Source organism: Artemia sp. Qi Xiang Cuo, chromosome 16 (assembly GCF_049724085.1).
Source record: "Artemia sp. Qi Xiang Cuo chromosome 16, ASM4972408v1, whole genome shotgun sequence".
NCBI lineage: Eukaryota > Metazoa > Arthropoda > Branchiopoda > Anostraca > Artemiidae > Artemia > Artemia sp. Qi Xiang Cuo.
This window is the reverse complement of record NC_142809.1, coordinates 11,418,129-11,436,672: the sequence shown is the minus strand read 5'-3', so window position 1 is coordinate 11,436,672 and position 18,544 is coordinate 11,418,129. Positions and strand designations below refer to the sequence as shown.

Here is an 18,544-nt window from a genome sequence, read left to right as displayed (position 1 = left end):
AAGACGCCTGTCCCTGGCCTGGGGGTTGTGTCGACCCTGGTGTTTTAATATCTGATGGTTGAACTATTTTTAACAAAATTGTCACGTGAAATTTTATCAGATGGGTTTATCCCTCCAATACACCCAAAGGCGTGGAGGACGGGAGGGGCTAGTTGCCCTCCGATTTTTTTTTTCACTCTGAGAAAATGAACTACAACTTTTAATTTCCATTCAAATGAACCCTCTCTGAAGTTTATACGAGCATCCCTTTCATAAGAACCACATACCGCCCCAGGCCATAGCTTAAAATGCCTGCCCCCGGGGCCCTGGGGGGATGTGTCAACACCAGAGTTTTTGTGATCTGACCATTGAACTATTTGGAAAGTATGGCTCTCTTAAAGTTCTTATCAGATGGGTTTGAGGAAAATAGGGCGTGGAGAGGCGGACTAGTTGCCCTCCGATCTCTTTTGACTCTTAAAAACTGAACGAGAACTTTCAATTTCCAATCATATAAGCCCTCCAAGGTTTATACGAGCATACCTTCCATAAGAACCATATATGCTTCGAAAGCACTACATCGTCTTCTCCCCGGGCCCTGGGGGGGGGGTTGTGTCGACGAAGGAATTTTTCTTATCTGACCTTTGAACTATTTGTAACGAAGTGACCGTAAATAAAGGAGTTTTTGTTATATGATATTTGAAGTATTTTTTAACTAAGTAGCTACCTCAAATTTTTCATCAGATGTATTCGGGGAAATAGGACCTGGGGGGACAGTTGCCCTTTGATTACTTTTGACTCTTGGATAGTGCACTAGAACTCTCGATTTCCAATCGAATGAGCCCCCTTTGAAGTTTATACGACAACCCCTTCTATATGAAGCGCCTCTGGGAAAAAAATAAATGGAGTGTGGGGGGAGGCTAGCTACCCTCTAATCACTTTTGACTCTTAAAAAGTGAATTACAACTTTCAATTTCCAATCAGATGAGCCCTCTAGGAAGTTTAAACGAGCATCCCTTCCATAACAACGACATATGCCCCCAGGGCATAACTTACAATGCCTACCCCCGGGCCCTAGGGGGCTGTGTCGAAACCGGAGTTTTTTTTTATAGGACTTTGAACTATTTTTAACAAAATAACTATCTCAAAATTTTTATCTGATGCACTCCGATCTCTTTTGACTCTTAAAAAGTGAACAAGAACTTTCAATTTCCAATCCAATGCGCCCTCTCTGAAGTATATACGAGCATCCCTTACATAAGAACTATATATGCCCCTAGAGCATTACTTATAACGCCTGCCTCCGGGCCCTGGCGGGTTCCGTCGATACAGGAATTTTTCTTATCTGACCTTTAAACTATTTTTAATGAAATGGCTATTATAAAAATTTTATCGGATAGGCTTGGGGAAAAAAGGGTGTGTGGGGGGGCTAGTTGCCCTTCGGTATCTTTTGACTCTTAAAAATTGAAATAGAACTTTCAATTTCCAATCAAACAAGCCTTCTCTGAAGTTTATATGACCATCCCTTTCATAAGAACCATATACGCCCCCAGGACAACACAACGCCTATCCCCCGGGCCGTGGGGGGAGTTTTTGTTATTTAACTTTCGAATAATTTCCAAAAAACTGGCTATCTCAAAATTTGTAGTGGCGGGGTTTGGGGAAAAAAGAGCGTGGGGGGGGGGCTAGTTGCTCTTAACTCTTAAAAAGTGAACTAGAACTTTCAATTTACAATCAAATGAGCCCTCTATGAAGTTTATACGAGCATCCCTTTCATAAGAACCATACAGACCCTTAGGATATAACTTAAAACGCCTTCCCCTGGGCCCTGGGGGGTTGTAATGACACCGGATTTTTTCTTATCCGACCTTTGAACTGCGTTTAGCAAAATGCCTATCTATAATTTTCATCAGATGGGTTCGGAAAAGAAAGGCGTGGGTAAGGGCTAGCTGCCCTCGGATCTCTTTTGACTATTAAAAAGTGAGCTCGAACTTTCAATTTCCAGTCAATTGAGCCATCTCTGAAGTTTATACGACCATCCCTTTCATACGATCCATATATGCCCCAGGGCATAAATTACAACGCCTGCCCCCGGGCCCTGGGGGGTTGTGAAGACACCTGAGTTTTTTTTATCTGACTTCTGATCTATTTTGAACATAATGGCTATCTCAAAGTTTTTATATGATGCATTTGGGATAAAAGGTGCGTGGGGGAGGGGGTTAGTTGCCCTCTAATCTCTTTTGACTCTAAAAAACTGAATTAGAACTTTCAATTTCCAATCAAATGAGCCATCTCTCAAGTTTTTACGAGCATCCCTTCAATAAGACCCGTATATGCCCCCAGGGCATAACTTACAACGCTTGCCCCCGGGCCCTGGGGGGTTGTGCCGACACCGGAATTTTCGTTAAATGATCTTAGAACTACTTTTAACAAAATAGCTATCTTAAAATTTTTATTGGATACATTTGGGAAAAATAGGTTTGGGGGGGGGGGGAAGCTGGCTACCCTCCAATATCTTTAGACGCTTAAAAAGTGAAATTTCAATTTCCAATCAAATGACCCTTCTCTGAAGTTTATATGAGCATTCCTTCCAGGAATGCTAAGAACCATATATGCCCCCAGGGCATAACTTATAACCCTTGTCCCTGAAGCAAAATTTTGATTGGATGTGTTTGGGGAAATGGTCGGCGTGGAAGGGGTGTCAGTTGCCTTAGAATCACTTTCGACAATTACAAAAGGAACTAGCCATTTAAATTTCCAATCGAATGAGCCCTTTCTGTAGTTTCTACGACAACGCTGTCGATACAAAACCTTATATGCCCCCAGGGCATAAATTACAATCCTTGCCCTGAGGGCTGTGGAGGGGCTGTCATCCTCAAAGACCTAATTTCCAGAACTTAAAAAGGTGGGCGTGAGAGGGGGTTAGTTGCCCTCCAATCACTTTCGACTATTAAAAATAGCACTAGCTCTTTGAATTTCCAATCGAATGAGCCTTTTTTGAAGTTTCTACGACAACGCCTTCTATAAAATCCTTATATGCCCCAGGGTATAACTTACAACCTTTGCCCTGAAGGCTGTGGGGGAGTGGCCTCCTCAAAAACATAATTTCTATCTGGAAATTAACTACGCTGAACAAAATGGCTATCTCAAAATTTTGATTGGATGTGTTTCGGGAAATGATGGGCTTGGAAGGGGTTTTTCTTGCCTTCCAATGTCTTTCTACTATTTAAAATGGGCAAATGCTACTCCAATTCCCGATGGAACGAGCCTTTTTTGAAGTTTCCGCGACAACTTCTTTGATACGAAGTGCCCTGCTCTAAAGGAAAAAAATAATAAATAATACATTGTGCCAACATCGTTCTTATATGGCCCCCGGGTATAACTTAAACCCCTGCCCTGAGGGTTGTGGGGGAGTCTCCTCCTCAAAAACATATTTTCTATCTGGAAATCAACTACACTGAACATAATGGCTATCTCAAAATTTTGATTGGATATGTTTGGGAGAATGATGGGCGTGGGGGGCTAGTTGCTCTCCAGTTGCAATCACTTTTGACCCTTAAAAAGGGCACTAGAACTCTCGATTTCCATTCGAATGAGCCCCATCTGAAGTTTCTATGACGACCGGTTCCATATGAAGTACCTCTGGGAAAAGAAATACTAAAACATTGGAGCCGTATGGCCTTTACTATAGGCAACGCTATAGCGTTGCCTCTGATATAGCCATAGAAAACTGGAAGGAACTACACTTTTCGTACAGCTTGCTGTAATAAATACGGTCAGTTAGACGGGTATCCGAAACAATGCGCAGACAATTTCAACGGAAAACATTTAACAAATCTTCCTTCGTCTTTCGTAGCACCCACGCTTAAAAACCATAGTTGATCACTAAATTATTAATAGAATTAATTCCTTTTCTATATAATTCATTAATCTATCTATTTAACTAATCAATCTAATTAATTAATTTGGACTTTTATTAGTCTCAGGCTCGTGATCAACAAGATCAGAAATCCTTAAGGCGTACTTAATTAAATTAGACTGTCTTAGGTAGATAGTCTGAATGCATGTATAAATCGTAAATACTTCACTTTTAATATTTTACAGATATGTTGAACGTTCTCTGAAAGAGTTTCAGGTGTTGCCATAGTAAGGTGCAATTCTACAAAGCATTTATATATTACATATCTCTTAATTTTATATTATATATATCTCTTAAATTTTTGGTAAATAAAGCACTACAAAATTATTAAACCTTTTGGGTGAACATTTTCTCTCCAAGAGCATTTCCATAAAAATGACTGTATTTTCTTGCATAACACAACAATACCAAAAAGAACAAAAGACATTTTTTTCCTATTAGATGGTACTCTTTGCTTCTTTTTAAACTTAAGTTCTACGGGTTTTCATCACAAGCTCTTAATTTTTTTTGCATCTTATCTTTCTGGAAGACGACTTCAGTGTTTTGACAAATTCCATGAACTTTGTTCTGATACTTTTCCTATTAATTACGGAGTATGACAGGGATATGTTCTTGAGCCTATCTTATCTTAGGCTTCTTTGTAAAATATGTTGCTTGCGCATGATGTAGTAATTTTCGCTTCTCACCGAGACCTATCAATTCTTTTCCATAATCTTGGCGCATTAGTTCTTGATTAAAAAAAAGCTAATATATGTTATTTTCGCGAACTGTGTCAGTCGTTTCAGATGGGTTCTCTCTTCTTTTTTTAATGGTCTTAGAGTAAAACAAGTTGACCATTTTAAATACCTTAATGTTATTCTGCATAAAAATTTGTTATTTCAAAAGCGTCTTTGAAAGTTTTCGAAAACGCTGGTATGCTTTCACGCCTTTGCCACCCCCCCCCCCAATATTCTACAAGCCATTTATCATTTCTTCATTCAACTATGTCTTCTTTATTATGTATCTGTATGGGTTTCCCCTTGACTTGGGGCCCCTTGACTGCAGCCCTTGTTGGGGCCCCTTGTAGGTAGTAAGTTGGCAGATGAAGATTAGAAATTTTTATAGCTTACACTGTGATAAAAGAATAAAGATAACCGAACTTCTTCGGCAACTTCGTAAGGAGTGGCCAAAGGAGAAAAATTACCAGAACAGAGAAGTAGTGTTCACAGGCTGCTGGCCTCATAAGGTTTAACACTTCGACACATTTTTAACCTTATTCATTCTAATTAATTTTTTGCATTATTGGAAACAAATAATTTACCTTATTATTCAAAACTAATACTCTGGATAAAGTAACATTCACACTCATCGAAAAATTAGTCGATATTCAAAAAATCGGTTTAAACTTTTTCACATCTGCCATAAACTGGTGAATATTTGGTAATCCAACTTTCGTAGGAATGTGTTTAAAGCCAGGATGAGAGAGTGCTTTCAATAGCCGATCATAATACTGTATCAGCTCAGACAACGCTGCTTGTAAAATTGTTGATCCAGTTTTCAAATTTGGAAACAAGCCAAGAATTTCTCGGCGTAAAATTTCTACAGCCTTCTTCCATGTGTCCACAAATGCTCGACATATTGACAGACCAAGACCTAGAAAATAATTGATACAGTAGATAGTTCTCAGCTTAAATCAATAATTCTAGATAGTTTGTACCTGTTGAAAAAAGAAAAAAAAAACAAAACAAAAAACGAAACCATCAAAAACCAACCCTTGACTCCCACTCGAAGTATGTCTCTGAATTATACTGGTCACCTGCATTTACAGTTTGCCGTATGACAATCAATTTTCTTTCTTTTAATCACATTTGCATAAATCAGTTTTCTTTTAATCACATCCTCCCACCCAATTTGGGGACGACCTGCTTATCGCTTGGCCAGTGTAGACTAAAAAAGGAAAAAAACCTCCAAAAGCTAGTTGGCGTTCGTGATCTTTAATTTCGACACTAGCGCCAGCTTCTGCTCTTACAAATTTTCCACACTTTCTGTGTGGAAAATATCAAGTGCATATATCAAGTATATATGCATTATATAAATGTCGTAATGCAAACCAAAGCATCTGTTCCCTTTCATGAACTCTTGATAAATTCAAGTGGTCCAGGATACATTCTGTCCCTTTATGCCTGACCTTTGTCAGGCCACTGTTGGAATATGCCTCTCCAGTCTGACATTTCCATCTTTCTAGAGGACCATATGTGATAAAATCGAGGCTGTTCAGAAGCATTCTCTCACGATTATATACAAAGAAGATAAAATCTCATAAGACTTCTCCATTGAAGCCTCAGGCCTAGCCACTTCAAAAGACAGGAAGGAAGACATTTGCTTGGACCTTGCTGAATTATCAATTACTAAAATCTACCTCTCCTCTTTAGCCTCCTCAACTGTACCCATTTACTCACCGATCCCTGCCCTGGCGGAGGGTTATTAAAATATTTCATCCCTTTTTTAACAAAACATTTGAGTAATAAGAAAAAAGTAAAACAGAAATGAACCTTGACGCTTCGTCTCTGTTTATTGTTACTTCTTATGTACAGTAAGCTCTAGTCGTGTATTTTGACAAACACTTTTATATTTAATGTTATTTATATTCGAAACTATTTACAAACTATTAAAAATACATTAAACGTATAACGAATCCCAAGTTCAGCTTTATTTTACAGCTTGCAATGACCATTAATAATATTTCCAACGCAAGTAAAAAGAATGCAAGTAATCCTAGCTCACTTCACGTTACTGACCATAGTGATTCCTATTATTATGCCTTTTTTACCTGGGCATGACAAAGGACAAAAATAACCATTCACACGGGCAAAAATATCACTTTTACTGACCATGGTGAACTGGGCAACAATATCAATTTTAAAACTAACTAGAACGGGTAAATGGACAAAATGCCAATTCACATGGGCAAAAATATCACTTTTACTGACCATGGTGAACTGGGCAACAATATCAATTTTAAAACTAACTAGAACGGGTAAATGGACAAAATCCCAATTCACATGGGCAAAAATATCACTTTTACTGAGCATGGTGAACTGGGCAACAATATCAATTTTAAAACTAACTAGAACTGGTAAATGGACAAAATCCCAATTCACATGGGCAAACGTATCAGTTTTATAGCCCACTTCATGGTCACACTGGAACTAAATTCCAGCATAAGTTCGAGAATGCAGCAACAAGCGACATTTTCTAAGACTAGTGAAGAAAAATCTTATGTTTTATAGTTGGTTGGGGGATGTTTACCCCCTTTTTCGAAAATCAGGTAAGCTTTCTCAGGCTTGAAGCTTTCTGGTGGATAACATTAAACTTAATAAATATTATATATTTGGAATCAGCATAAAAAGCCAATTCTTTTGATGGATCTTATGTTATAACAAAAACCGTTTTTAGAGTTTTGGTTACCATTGGGCCAAGTCGCTTCTTACTTACAGTTCATTACCACGAACTTTGATTCGTAACTGGGATTAATTTTTTAACCCCAAAAATCTTTTGTTTATTATGGTTATCTTTTTCGTCGTTGTAAAATTTAGTTAGAAGGTGGCTGTTTATTTTTGTTGGTAATATTTTCAGCGCTAAAGTATGCCAACAGGTATGTGCGCTGTTTTGTGACATTTATTTATGTATGTGTTCTAAATGAAAAATATTCTACTCTACTCTACTTAAGATGTTATGTAATCTTACAACAGGGAAAATTTTGTCCGCAACGGAGGGAGTCAGAAGTAGGCTCGAGCTTTACTTAGAATTTTACGTTACTTGAGGTTAGAGGTTATGTCGTGTTATAAAAAAGTCAATATAGAAACAAAAATTAAACTTCCTTTGAAAACGAATGAATAAATATTTCCTAAAAAGTCTTTCACGCTTGATCAGAGCTTGAATATCCACAGGGTTGCCACTCCAATAAAATTTATGGTACTATTCAGGGTCTCTAACTGTTTATCTAATGTATGACTGAACAAAAACCAAAATACTGTCTGTCTGTAACAATCGATGAATAAAACTGTTACAAGGGAAGGGAAGAATCGACAAGAGAAGAATCGATGAATAAAACTGTTACAAGGGAAGAACCGATGAATAAAACTGTTACAAGGGAAGAATCGATTAATAAAACTGTTACAAGGGAAGGGAAGAATCGACAAGGGAAGAATCGATGAATAAAACTGTTACAAGGGAAGAATCAATGAATAAAACTGTTACAAGGGAAGGGAAGAATCGACAAGGGAAGAATCGATACATGAGAATAATCGATGAATAAAAAAGTTACAAGGTATGGTAATAATATACACGGTAATAATCGATGAATAAAACTGTTACAAGGGAAGGGAAAAATCGACAAGGGAAGAATCGATGAATAAAACTGTTACAAGAGAAGGGAAGAATCGACAAGGGAAGAATCGATGAATAAAACTGTTACAAGGGAAGGGAAGAATCGACAAGGGATCAATCGATGAATAAAACTGTTACAAGGGAAGGGAAGAATCGATTAATAAAACTGTTACAAGGGAAGAATCGATTAATAAAACTGTTACATGGGAAGGGAAGAATCGACAAGGGAAGAACCGATGAATAAAACTGTTACAAGGGAAGAATCGATGAATAAAACTGTTACAAGGGAAGGTAAGAATCGACAAGGGATGAATCGATGAATAAAACTGTTACAAGGGAAGAATCGATGAATAAAACTGTTACAAGGGAAGGGAAGAATCGACAATGGAAGAATCGATACATGAGAATAATCGATGAATAAAACAGTTACAAGGTAAGGGAAGAATCTACAAGGGACGAATCGATGAATAAAACTGTTACAAGGGAAGGTAAAAATCGACAAGGTAAGAATCGATGAATAAAACTGTTACAAGAGAAGGGAAGAATCGACAAGGGAAGAATCTATGAATAAAACTGTTACAAGGGAAGGGAAGAATCGACAAGGGATCAATCGATGAATAAAACTGTTACAAGGGAAGGGAAGAATCGATGATTAAAACTGTTACAAGGGAAGAATCGATGAATAAAACTGTTACAAGGGAAGGGAAGAATCGACAAGGGATGAATCGATGAATAAAACTGTTACAAGGGAAGAATCGATGAATAAAACTGTTACAAGGGAAGGGAAGAATCGACAAGGGAAGAATCGTTACAAGAGAAGAATCGATGAATAAAACTGTTACAAGGGAAGGGAAGAATCGACAAGGGAAGAATCGATGAATAAAACTGTTACAAGGGAAGGGAAGAATCGATGAATAAAACTGTTACATGGGAAGGGAAGAATCGACAAGGGAAGAACCGATGAATAAAACTGTTACAAGGGAAGAATCGATGAATAAAACTGTTACAAGGGAAGGGAAGAATCGACAAGGGAAGAATCGATGAATAAAACTGTTACAAGGGAAGGGAAGAATCGACAAGGGAAGAATCGTTACAAGAGAAGAATCGATGAATAAAACTGTTACAAGGGAAGGGAAGAATCGACAAGGGAAGAATCGATGAATAAAACAGTTAGTGTGTTATGTGTTAATTCCTGTAGCACGAATTCTTGTCAACATAACCGAAATTAGTTCCTTTTTTACGGAGAAACAAATTGCTAATGAGCAAGAAAGTATTCAAAAAGTACTATTTTGATCAAAAAGTATTCAAATTGTACTTTGGTACTCCCCGAGGCAACCCCGAATCTCCAAGTCCATTCTACATTTTTAATGATTGAATGGGGTACCTATGACGATTGTGATTATTTTAGATGATTAAACAAAAAAAAACAAGTTTTTTAAACTGGAAGTAAGGAGCGACATTAAAACTTAAAACGAACGGCAATTATTCCGTATCTGGAAGGGGCTCTCCCTTTCTCAACGACTCGCTCTTTACGCTAAGGTTTTTATTGTTTTAAAAAATAGATTTGTGAGAAAGAGTCAAACTTTAGCGTAAAGAGCGAGGCGGTGAGAGGAGAGGACAGTCCCTTTCACATCGGAATGATTTCTGTTTGTTTTAAGTTTTAATGTCGCTCCTTACTTTCAGTTAAAAAAACTTGTTTTTTTATTTAATTTCTGATCATTTTTTAGTTAATGCAGCTTTTATTTTGGCTCACCGTCATTGAATAAGTAAACAAAATTTGCATAGAAATTTTACTTTTCTTTTGCTAAACGGCTGTCTCTAAATTTGGTTCTGACGTAATTTACAAATTAACTTACGTAACGAACTTCTATATTCGTATATTTTTCTTCCGGCAAAAAATACAAAGTTGCAGATTTTTGCAGATATGAACTTGAAACCTATGTAATAGGGTTTTTTGATACGCTGAATCTGACGGTGTGATTTTCATTAAAATTCTTTCGCTTGTAGGGGATGTTTCTCCCCTCTTTAAAACATCAGGTAAATTTTCTCAGGATCGTAGCCTTTGATGAGTAATACTAAACTTAATAAAATTTATATATTTAGAATCAGCATTATAAGCCCATTCTTTTGATACATTTATTGACATCAAAATTTCGTTTTTAAAAGCTTCGATTACTATTGAGCCGTATCGCTTGTTTTTTTGTTTTTTTTTATTTATTTATTTTATTTTTTTTTTATTACATATATGTTATTACGTATATGAGAGGGTTCTCCCCTTATTCAATACCCCGCTCTTTACTTTAAAATTTAAAAAAAGTTTAATACCAAACCCTCTGAATACAACAGCCATTTTAAAGATAATTTAGCGAACTTTTTAAAGAACTAAAAAAAAAAAAACTGTATCTTAAAGAGTGAGATATTGACTTGGGGGACAACACCCACATACACGTTATAATTTATGTTCATTTTCACTTCTAATGTTGCTTCTTATTTTCAGTTGAAAAAACTTGTTTTTTTTAAAATTTAATTTCTGATCATTTTTTAAATAATGCTTGGAAATCCGGCCCCCCCTTCATAGTAATGTCCCTTACCCCAAAGAAACATCCTCCACGGAAAGATTCTCCCGAGTAACCCCCACCTCCCGCCCCCCCCCCCCACCAGAAAAAAATCCTTCCTGGAAAGGTCTGTATACTTCCCAATAACCAATACAATATGTAAGCAATGGGCAAAGTTCATAACTAGCAGCCCTTCCCCTGGGAACTGTGGGGGATTAAGTCATCCTAAAAGACATATTTATTAGATTTTCGACTATGTTGAACAAAACGGCTATCTCAAAATTTTAATTGGGTGACTTTGAGAAAAAAATGAGCGTTGGAGGGGGCCTAGCTGCCCTCCATTTTTTTCGTCACTTAAAAAGCGCACTAGAACTTTTAATTTCCGTTCCAATGAGCCCTCCTACGATATTCTAGGACCACTGGGTCAATACGATTACCCCTTGGGAAAAGAAAAGAAAAAAAAAAACAACAAATACACACGTATCCGTAATCTTTCTTCTGGCAAAAAATGGAAAATTCCCCATTTTTGTAGACAGGAGCTTGAAACCTCTACAGTAGGGTTCTCTGATACTCTGAATATGATGGTGTGATTTTCATCAAGGTTCTATAATTTTTAGGGGGTCTTTTCCCCTTTTTTCGAAAATCGGGCAAATTTTCTCAGGCCCGTAACTTTTGATGGGTAAGAATAAACTTGATAAAACTTATATATTTGAAATCAGCATAAAATTCTGATTCTTTTGATGTATCTATTGGTATCAAAATTTCGTTTTTTAGAGTTTCGGTTACCATTGAGCCTGGTCGCTCCTTACTTACAGTTCGTTACCACGAACTGTTTGATAAATATGATTGCTTTATGAATTTCTACGTTTAGCTAGTGAGTAATGGATTTGTGTAAGTGTGAAAGATTTTTCTTCATATAGCTTAACTTAACCACTTAGTATAGAAAGTTGTGTACAAAGTGTAAAAGCCACTTAAGTAGACTTGCCACATTGCTTTACTTAAGGTTCATAAGAATCAAACCTGATTCTGATTGGTGGATTATTTTCAACTGATCAATCGTGGATCATGTTAGACTGTTAAGTGACATACATTAGTTACACAATCGCAATACGAAACAGCTTTTAAGCCTAAAAAAGCATGGTCCATACGGTCAGCTGATTCTTCTATAATTTTTTTTTATTATTGTTACACATATGCCAGTTTTTTTGTAATGTCTTGAAAAAGATAATTTTTAGTGTTTTGTATCTGTTTTTTTTTTAAAGAATTTATAAAATGAGTCAGCTAAAATGTAAACACACGATCCATTTGAATGACACTATTCCTCGTAAATTACCTTCATTTTGACTGATCAAGTCCGATTTTCCGTCACGGATCCAAATTTCCGCATTTTTAAGGAAATTAATTATGTTGCCAAAGTGAAGAATTAGAGAATCTTCAACAAATTCTTCCGTACGAGACAACAGTAAATTACTGAATGGACCAGATTCTTTCGTCAAATCATTCCTGTTTCTCTCCTAGAACAAAAAATGTTAAAGATCTGACAACAATGCACCAAATGGACTAATCGTTGGGTTTAAATAGCCGCGTTTTCGCACTAGCTGCGTTTCCGAAATCCATCGGACATGTCGAAGCTCAGTTTCAATAAGATTACTTTTGTTTTGTTAGACGTCGTACTTGCTCTTATTTCAAATGCTAAAATTAACAAACTAACTTCTCTTTTAGATCAAATTAAAAGATATAACTTTTCTTTGTTCCTCCACTTTTTCAAATGGGTCTTAGAATCTGATAACCAAATTAAAAAACGATTCATGGCTACAAGAATCCGGGGTTTCACGTATAGGGGGCACGTCCCACAATGTTTTCACCTACTTGGTAAAAATAAAATTATGTCGATCGCGAAGCGCCATTTATTTTATTGCCTCGAATCTTTTTTTTTAATTAGGTAAATGAGCTGATGGGAATATATGACGTAAAATCGATGAAAGAAGATTAGTCCCTGTCGGTAAAAAAAAAAGAAGAAAAACAAGATAATAGTTGTAACAGCAATATTACCTTTATCAGTCGGTAAAACTGACCAGGCAGTCGGTAATTTAATAGCAATATCACCTAAATCAGACGGCAAAAATGACCAGTCAGTCGGTAAAATCCATTGTCTTTCCCCAACATTTTAGTTAGTGAGACTTCTACAAGAATTACATCAAGTCTACAAGGATAACGGTGAATCAAGCATGTTTTGTGAAAGAAAAGCTACTAGTTTGAACCGTAGCTATGCAGTGAACGTAACACGGTAATTTTTTTTTTACCTGAAGTGACACTAGGTTGCGCTCCATCTGGTTTCAATATGGAATTCAATAACGGTTCAAAATTAATTGCAGTTACGTCAAAAGAGCTTACTTGCAGTCTGCTAAAAACGCAGTCAATTCGAAGGACGATCAGGGGTACCGATTGGGGGAGGGGATTACTTCTCTATATTTTGAAAAACACCTTTTTTGGTGTATTCATAAAAGAATAAAAATACCCCCTAAATTTTGAAAAATAGTTTTTCTGTATTTTCATCAAACAAATTGAAAAAAAACCTTGCCCCCCTCCCAGTATACTCATGAATTGGGATCTTGAAGGACGATGGTAATATGTCAAGACTGACTGAACTTAACATGTTACGCTGGGATACGCCCGTAAAAAAATGGTTTGTGTGATGACACCCCTATTCGCTTATATTTACTGTAAGAACACAATCTGTAATATACTTACGTGGGGGTTCCATGGAGGAGATTTTCATGGGGGGAGGGAAAATTCTATGAAAAGGGCACCAGATTTCAAAACATTATTTAAAAAAAAACATTATTCAAGTACCTCTTCATCAAATACTAAGGACACAGAAGATAAGAATTCTCAAAACACTGAGAAGAGTGTTTTCCAAGGCCAGAACATAATTTGCAATTTACGAAAGCATGGGGGTTTTGTGCCCTACTCATGTTAATTTCAGCTCGTTTTTAGTTTGACTCTGTTATTTATTGTAATTTCTGTTCGTTTTGGTTTTCATTTATTTATCGATGCTGATCTGTGGTAGTTTCACGCTTGGTAGATTATTTTATTTTATTTTTGTTCCTATTTGGTTTAATGCAGTTCTTTATTTTTCTTTGAAAAACTGATTTTGTGGAAAAAGTTTTCTTAATTAATAGTAAGTATAGATAATAGTAGTAGGGTAAGGTCAATAGTAAGAGCTGCAAAAACACAGAGAACTATAAACACAAGGTTTGTATAATAGTAACTATAGGTAATACTAGTAAGGTAAGGTTAACAGTAAGGGTTGCGAAAACATATAGAACTACAAACACAAGGCTTGCGTAATCATAGCCAGCGCAATAGTGCTGCCTAAGTAAAGAACGATGTTGGCACAATGTATTTTCTTTAGACCAGAGCACTTCATATCGAAGGAGTTGTCGTAGAAACTTCGAAAAGGGCTCATTCGACTGGAAATTGGAATTGTTAGTGCCCTTTTTAATAGTCGAAAGTGATTGGAAGGCAACTAACACCCCTTCCACGCCCAGCATTTCCTCAAACACATCCAACCCAAATTTTGATATAGCCATTTTGTTCAAAGTAGTTGATTTCCAGATAGAAATTATGTTTTTGAGGAAGACACTCCCCCCAAAGCCCTCAGGGCAAGGATTATAAGTTATGCAGTGAGGGCATATAAGGTTTTTATAGAAAGTTAGTGCCCTTTTTAATAGTCGAAAGTGAATGGAGAGCAACTAACCCCCCTCTCACGCCCACCATTTCCCCAAACCCATACAATCAAAGTTTAGAGATAGCCATTTTGTTCAACGTAGCTTAAAGTTCTGGAAATTATGTATTTGAGGATGACAAACCCCCCAGAGCCCCAGGGCAAAGGTTGTAAGTTATGCCCTGGGGACATATAAGGTTTTTATTATTCAATTGGTAATTGAGGAGCCTAGTGCCCTTTTTAATAGTCGAAAGTGATTGGAGGTTAACTAACCCCCTCTCACGCCCACCATTTCCCCAAACACATCAAATCAAAATTTTCAGATAGCCATTTTGTTCAACGTAGTTGAAAGTTCTGGAAATTAGATCTTTGAGGATGAAACTCTCCCAGAGCGCTCAGGACTTAAATTGTAAGTCATACCCTGGGGGCATATAAGGTTTTTATTGAATGCTTTGTCGTAGAAACTTGAAAAAGGGCACATTCAATCGGAAATTCAAAGGAAGTGCCCTTTTTAATAGTTGAAAGCGATTCAAGGGCAACTAACCCCCCTCTCACGCCCACATTTCCTCCCCCACCCATCCCCACACATCCAATTATATGCCCTGGGGGCGTACAAGGTTTTTTATAGAAAGCGTTGGCGTACAAACTTCAAAAAGGGCTCATTCAGTTAGAAATTGAAATGGCTAGTGCCCTTTTTAATAGTTGAAAATAATTGGAGGGTAACTAACCCCTTCTCATGCTCACCATTTCCCTAAACACATACGACCAAAATTTTGAGATAGACATTTTGTCAACGTAGTTGAAAGTTCTGGAAATTAGGTCTTTGAGGATGACAACCCCCCCCCCCCCACAATCCTCAGGGCTAAGGTTGTACGTTAAGTCCTGGGGGTACATAATGTTTTTATAGAAAGCGTTGTCGTAAAAATTTCAGAAAGGACTCATTTGATTGGAAATTGAAAGGGCTATTGCCCTTTTTAATAGTCGATAGAATTCGGAGGGAGAATCCCCCCACGCCCTTCATTTCCCCAAACATTTCGGATCAACATTTTGATATGACCATTTTGTTCAACGTAGTTGAAAGGTTTGGAAATTATGTATTTGAGGATGACAATCCCCCCCCCCCCCATAGCCATCAGGACAAGGGCCGTAAGTTTTGCCCTTGGGGCATATAAGGTTTTTATAGATATTTTTGTCGTAGAAGCTTCAAAAAGGGCTCATTTGATTGGAAACTGAGAAGACTAGTGTCTTTTTTATTAGTAGAAAGTGATCAAAGGGCAAATGTCCCCCCCCACGCCCATAACTTTCCCAAACACTTCCAATCAAAATTTTGAGATAGCCATTTTTTCAGAGCATCAGAACGGTCTGGTAATTATGTCTTTGAGGATAACGAAACCCCCAGCCCTCAGAGTAAGGGTTGTAAGTTATGCCCTGGGGGCATATAAGGTGTGCATAGACAGCGTTGTCGCAGAAACTTCAAAAGGGGCTCATTCAATTGGAAATTGAGAGGGCTAGTGTCCTTTTAATAGTCGAAAGTGATTGGAGGTCAACTAACCCCCCTCTCACGCTCACGTTTTGCCCAAACACATCCAATCCAAATTTTTAGATAACCTTTTGTTCAACGCAGTAGAAAGTTCTGGAAATTAGGCCTTTGAGGATGACGACCCCCCCCCCCCCACCACAGCCATCAAGGCAAGGGTTGTAAGTTATGCCCTTGGGGCATATAAGGTTTTCATAAAAAGCGTTGTCGTAGAAACTTCAAAAACGGCTCATTAAATTGGAAATTGAAATGGGTAGTGCCCTTTTTAATAGCTGAAAATAATTGGAGGGCAACAAACCCCCTCTCCTGCTCACCGTTTCCCCAAAACACACACAATAAAAATTTTGAGATAGACATTATTTCAACGTAGTTGAAAGTTCTGGAAATTATGTCTTAGAGCATGACAACCCCCACAGCCCTCAGGGCAAGGGTTGTAAGTTATGCCCTGGGGGCATATAATATCTTTATAAAAAGCGATGTTGTAGAAACTTCAAAAAGGGCTAGTGCCGTTTTTAATAGTCAAAAGTGATTAAATGGCAACTAAGCTCCCTCTCACGCCCACCATTTCCCAAAACACATCCAATCAAAGTTTAGAGATAGCCATTTTGTTCAATGTAGTTGAAGTTTCAGGAAATTATGTATTTGAGGATGACAAACCCCTCAGAACGCCCAGGGCAAAGGTTGTCAGTTATGCCCTGGGGGCATATAGGGTGTGTAGAGATAGCGTTGTCACAGAAACTTCAAAAGGGGCTCATTATTGGAAATTGAGAGGGCTAGTGGCCTTTTAATAGTCGAAAGCGATTGGAGGGTATCTAACCCCTCTCTCAGTCCCACTATTTCCCCATACACATCAAATCAAGTATGTTGTTGAACGTAGTTGAAAGTTTTGGAAATTAGGTCTTTGAGGATGACAACTCCCCACAGCCCTCAGGGCTAAGGTTGTAAGTTAAGTCCTGTGGGTATATAATGTTCTTATATAAAGCGTTGTCGTAAAAATTTCAGAAAGGGCTCATTCGAATGGAAATTGAAAGGGTTATTGCCCTTTTTAATAGTCGATATGCCCCCAGGGCATAGCTTACAACCTTAGCCCTGAGGGCTCTGGAGCGAGTATCATCCTCAAAGACCTAATTTCCAGAACTTTCATCTACGTTGAACAAATTGGCTCAAAACTTTGATTGGAAGTGTTTGGGGAAATGGTGAGCTTGAGAGGGCGGCTAGTTGCCCTCCAATCACTTTCGACTTTTAAAAAGGGCACTAGCCCTTTCAGTTTCCAACCATCTGAGCCCTTTTTGAAGTCTCTACGAAAATGCTTTCTATAAAAACCTTATATGCCCCCAGGGCATAACTTACAACCCTTGCCCTGAGGGGTTTGGGGGGTTTATCATCCTCAAAATCATAATTTACAGAACTTTCAACTCGTTGAACAAAATGACTATCTCAAAATTTTAATTGAACGGGTCTGGGGAAATGGTGGGCGTGATAGGGGGGTTAGTTGCTCTCCATTCACTTTCGAGTGTCTAAAGGGCACTAGTCCTTTCAATTTCCAATCAAATGAGCCCTTTTTTAAGTTTCTACGACAACAGTTTCAATAAAAACTTCATTTCCCGCAGGGTACAACTCACAACCCTTGCTCTGAGGACCCTGAGGGAGTTATTTGCTTAAATGACGTAGTTTCCAGAGATTTTAACTATGTTGATCAAAATAAATATATCACCATTTTCAATTCATGTGTTTGAAAAAATGGTGACAGTCAGAGGGGGGTTAGGGGCGCTCTAATTGCTGTTGGCTATTAAAAGGACTGCTTTTTGCCCTTTGAATTTCCAATCGAATGAGGCCTTTTAAACGTTTTACGACAAAAATTTCTATAAAAACCTCATATGCCCCCAGGGCATAACTACCAACTCTTGCCCTGAGGCATGTGTGGGGGCGGGGGGTTCATGCTCAAAGATATAATTTCCAGAACTTTCAACTACGTTCAAAAAAATGGCTCTATCTCAAAATTTTGATTGTATGAGTTTGGGAAAATGGTGGGGGCGAGAGGGGGGTTAGTTGGCCTTCAATTACTTTCGACTATTAAAAAGGCCACTAGCCATTTCAATTTCCAATGGAATGAGCCCTTTTTGACGTTTCTACGACAATGTTTTCTATAAAAACCTTATATACCCCCAGGGCATATTTTACAACCCCCGTAGCATGTGTGTGTGTGTGTGGGGGGGGTGTAATCCTTAAAAATCTAATTTTCAAAACTTTCAACTAGGCCTACGTTGAACAAAATGGCAATCTAAAAATTTTCATTGTATGTTTTTGGGGAAATAGTGGGCGTGAGAGGGGTTTAGTTGCCATCCAATCACTTTCGACTATTAAAAAGGGCACTAGCCCTTTGAATTTCCAATCGAATTTGCCCTTTTTCAAGTTTCTACGACAAAGCTTTCAATAAAAACCTTACATGCCCCTAGGTTTAT

General features: G+C 37.7%; 1 protein-coding gene across 1 annotated transcript in view; it reads right to left on the bottom strand.

The window, feature by feature from the left end:
* Positions 1 to 3,458: 3,458 nt before the first annotated feature.
* The window catches only part of Vps52 (vacuolar protein sorting 52), a 143,389-nt gene continuing 128,303 nt past the window's right edge, over positions 3,459 to 18,544 (bottom strand). The window contains exons 12-13 of the mRNA XM_089102821.1: positions 12,152 to 12,332; positions 3,459 to 5,527 (exon numbers count right to left, since the gene is read on the bottom strand). Of these exons, the coding sequence (XP_088958947.1) occupies positions 5,262 to 5,527; positions 12,152 to 12,332 (447 nt within the window). The 3' untranslated portion in view covers positions 3,459 to 5,261. The remainder of the gene's footprint in view (positions 5,528 to 12,151; positions 12,333 to 18,544) is intronic.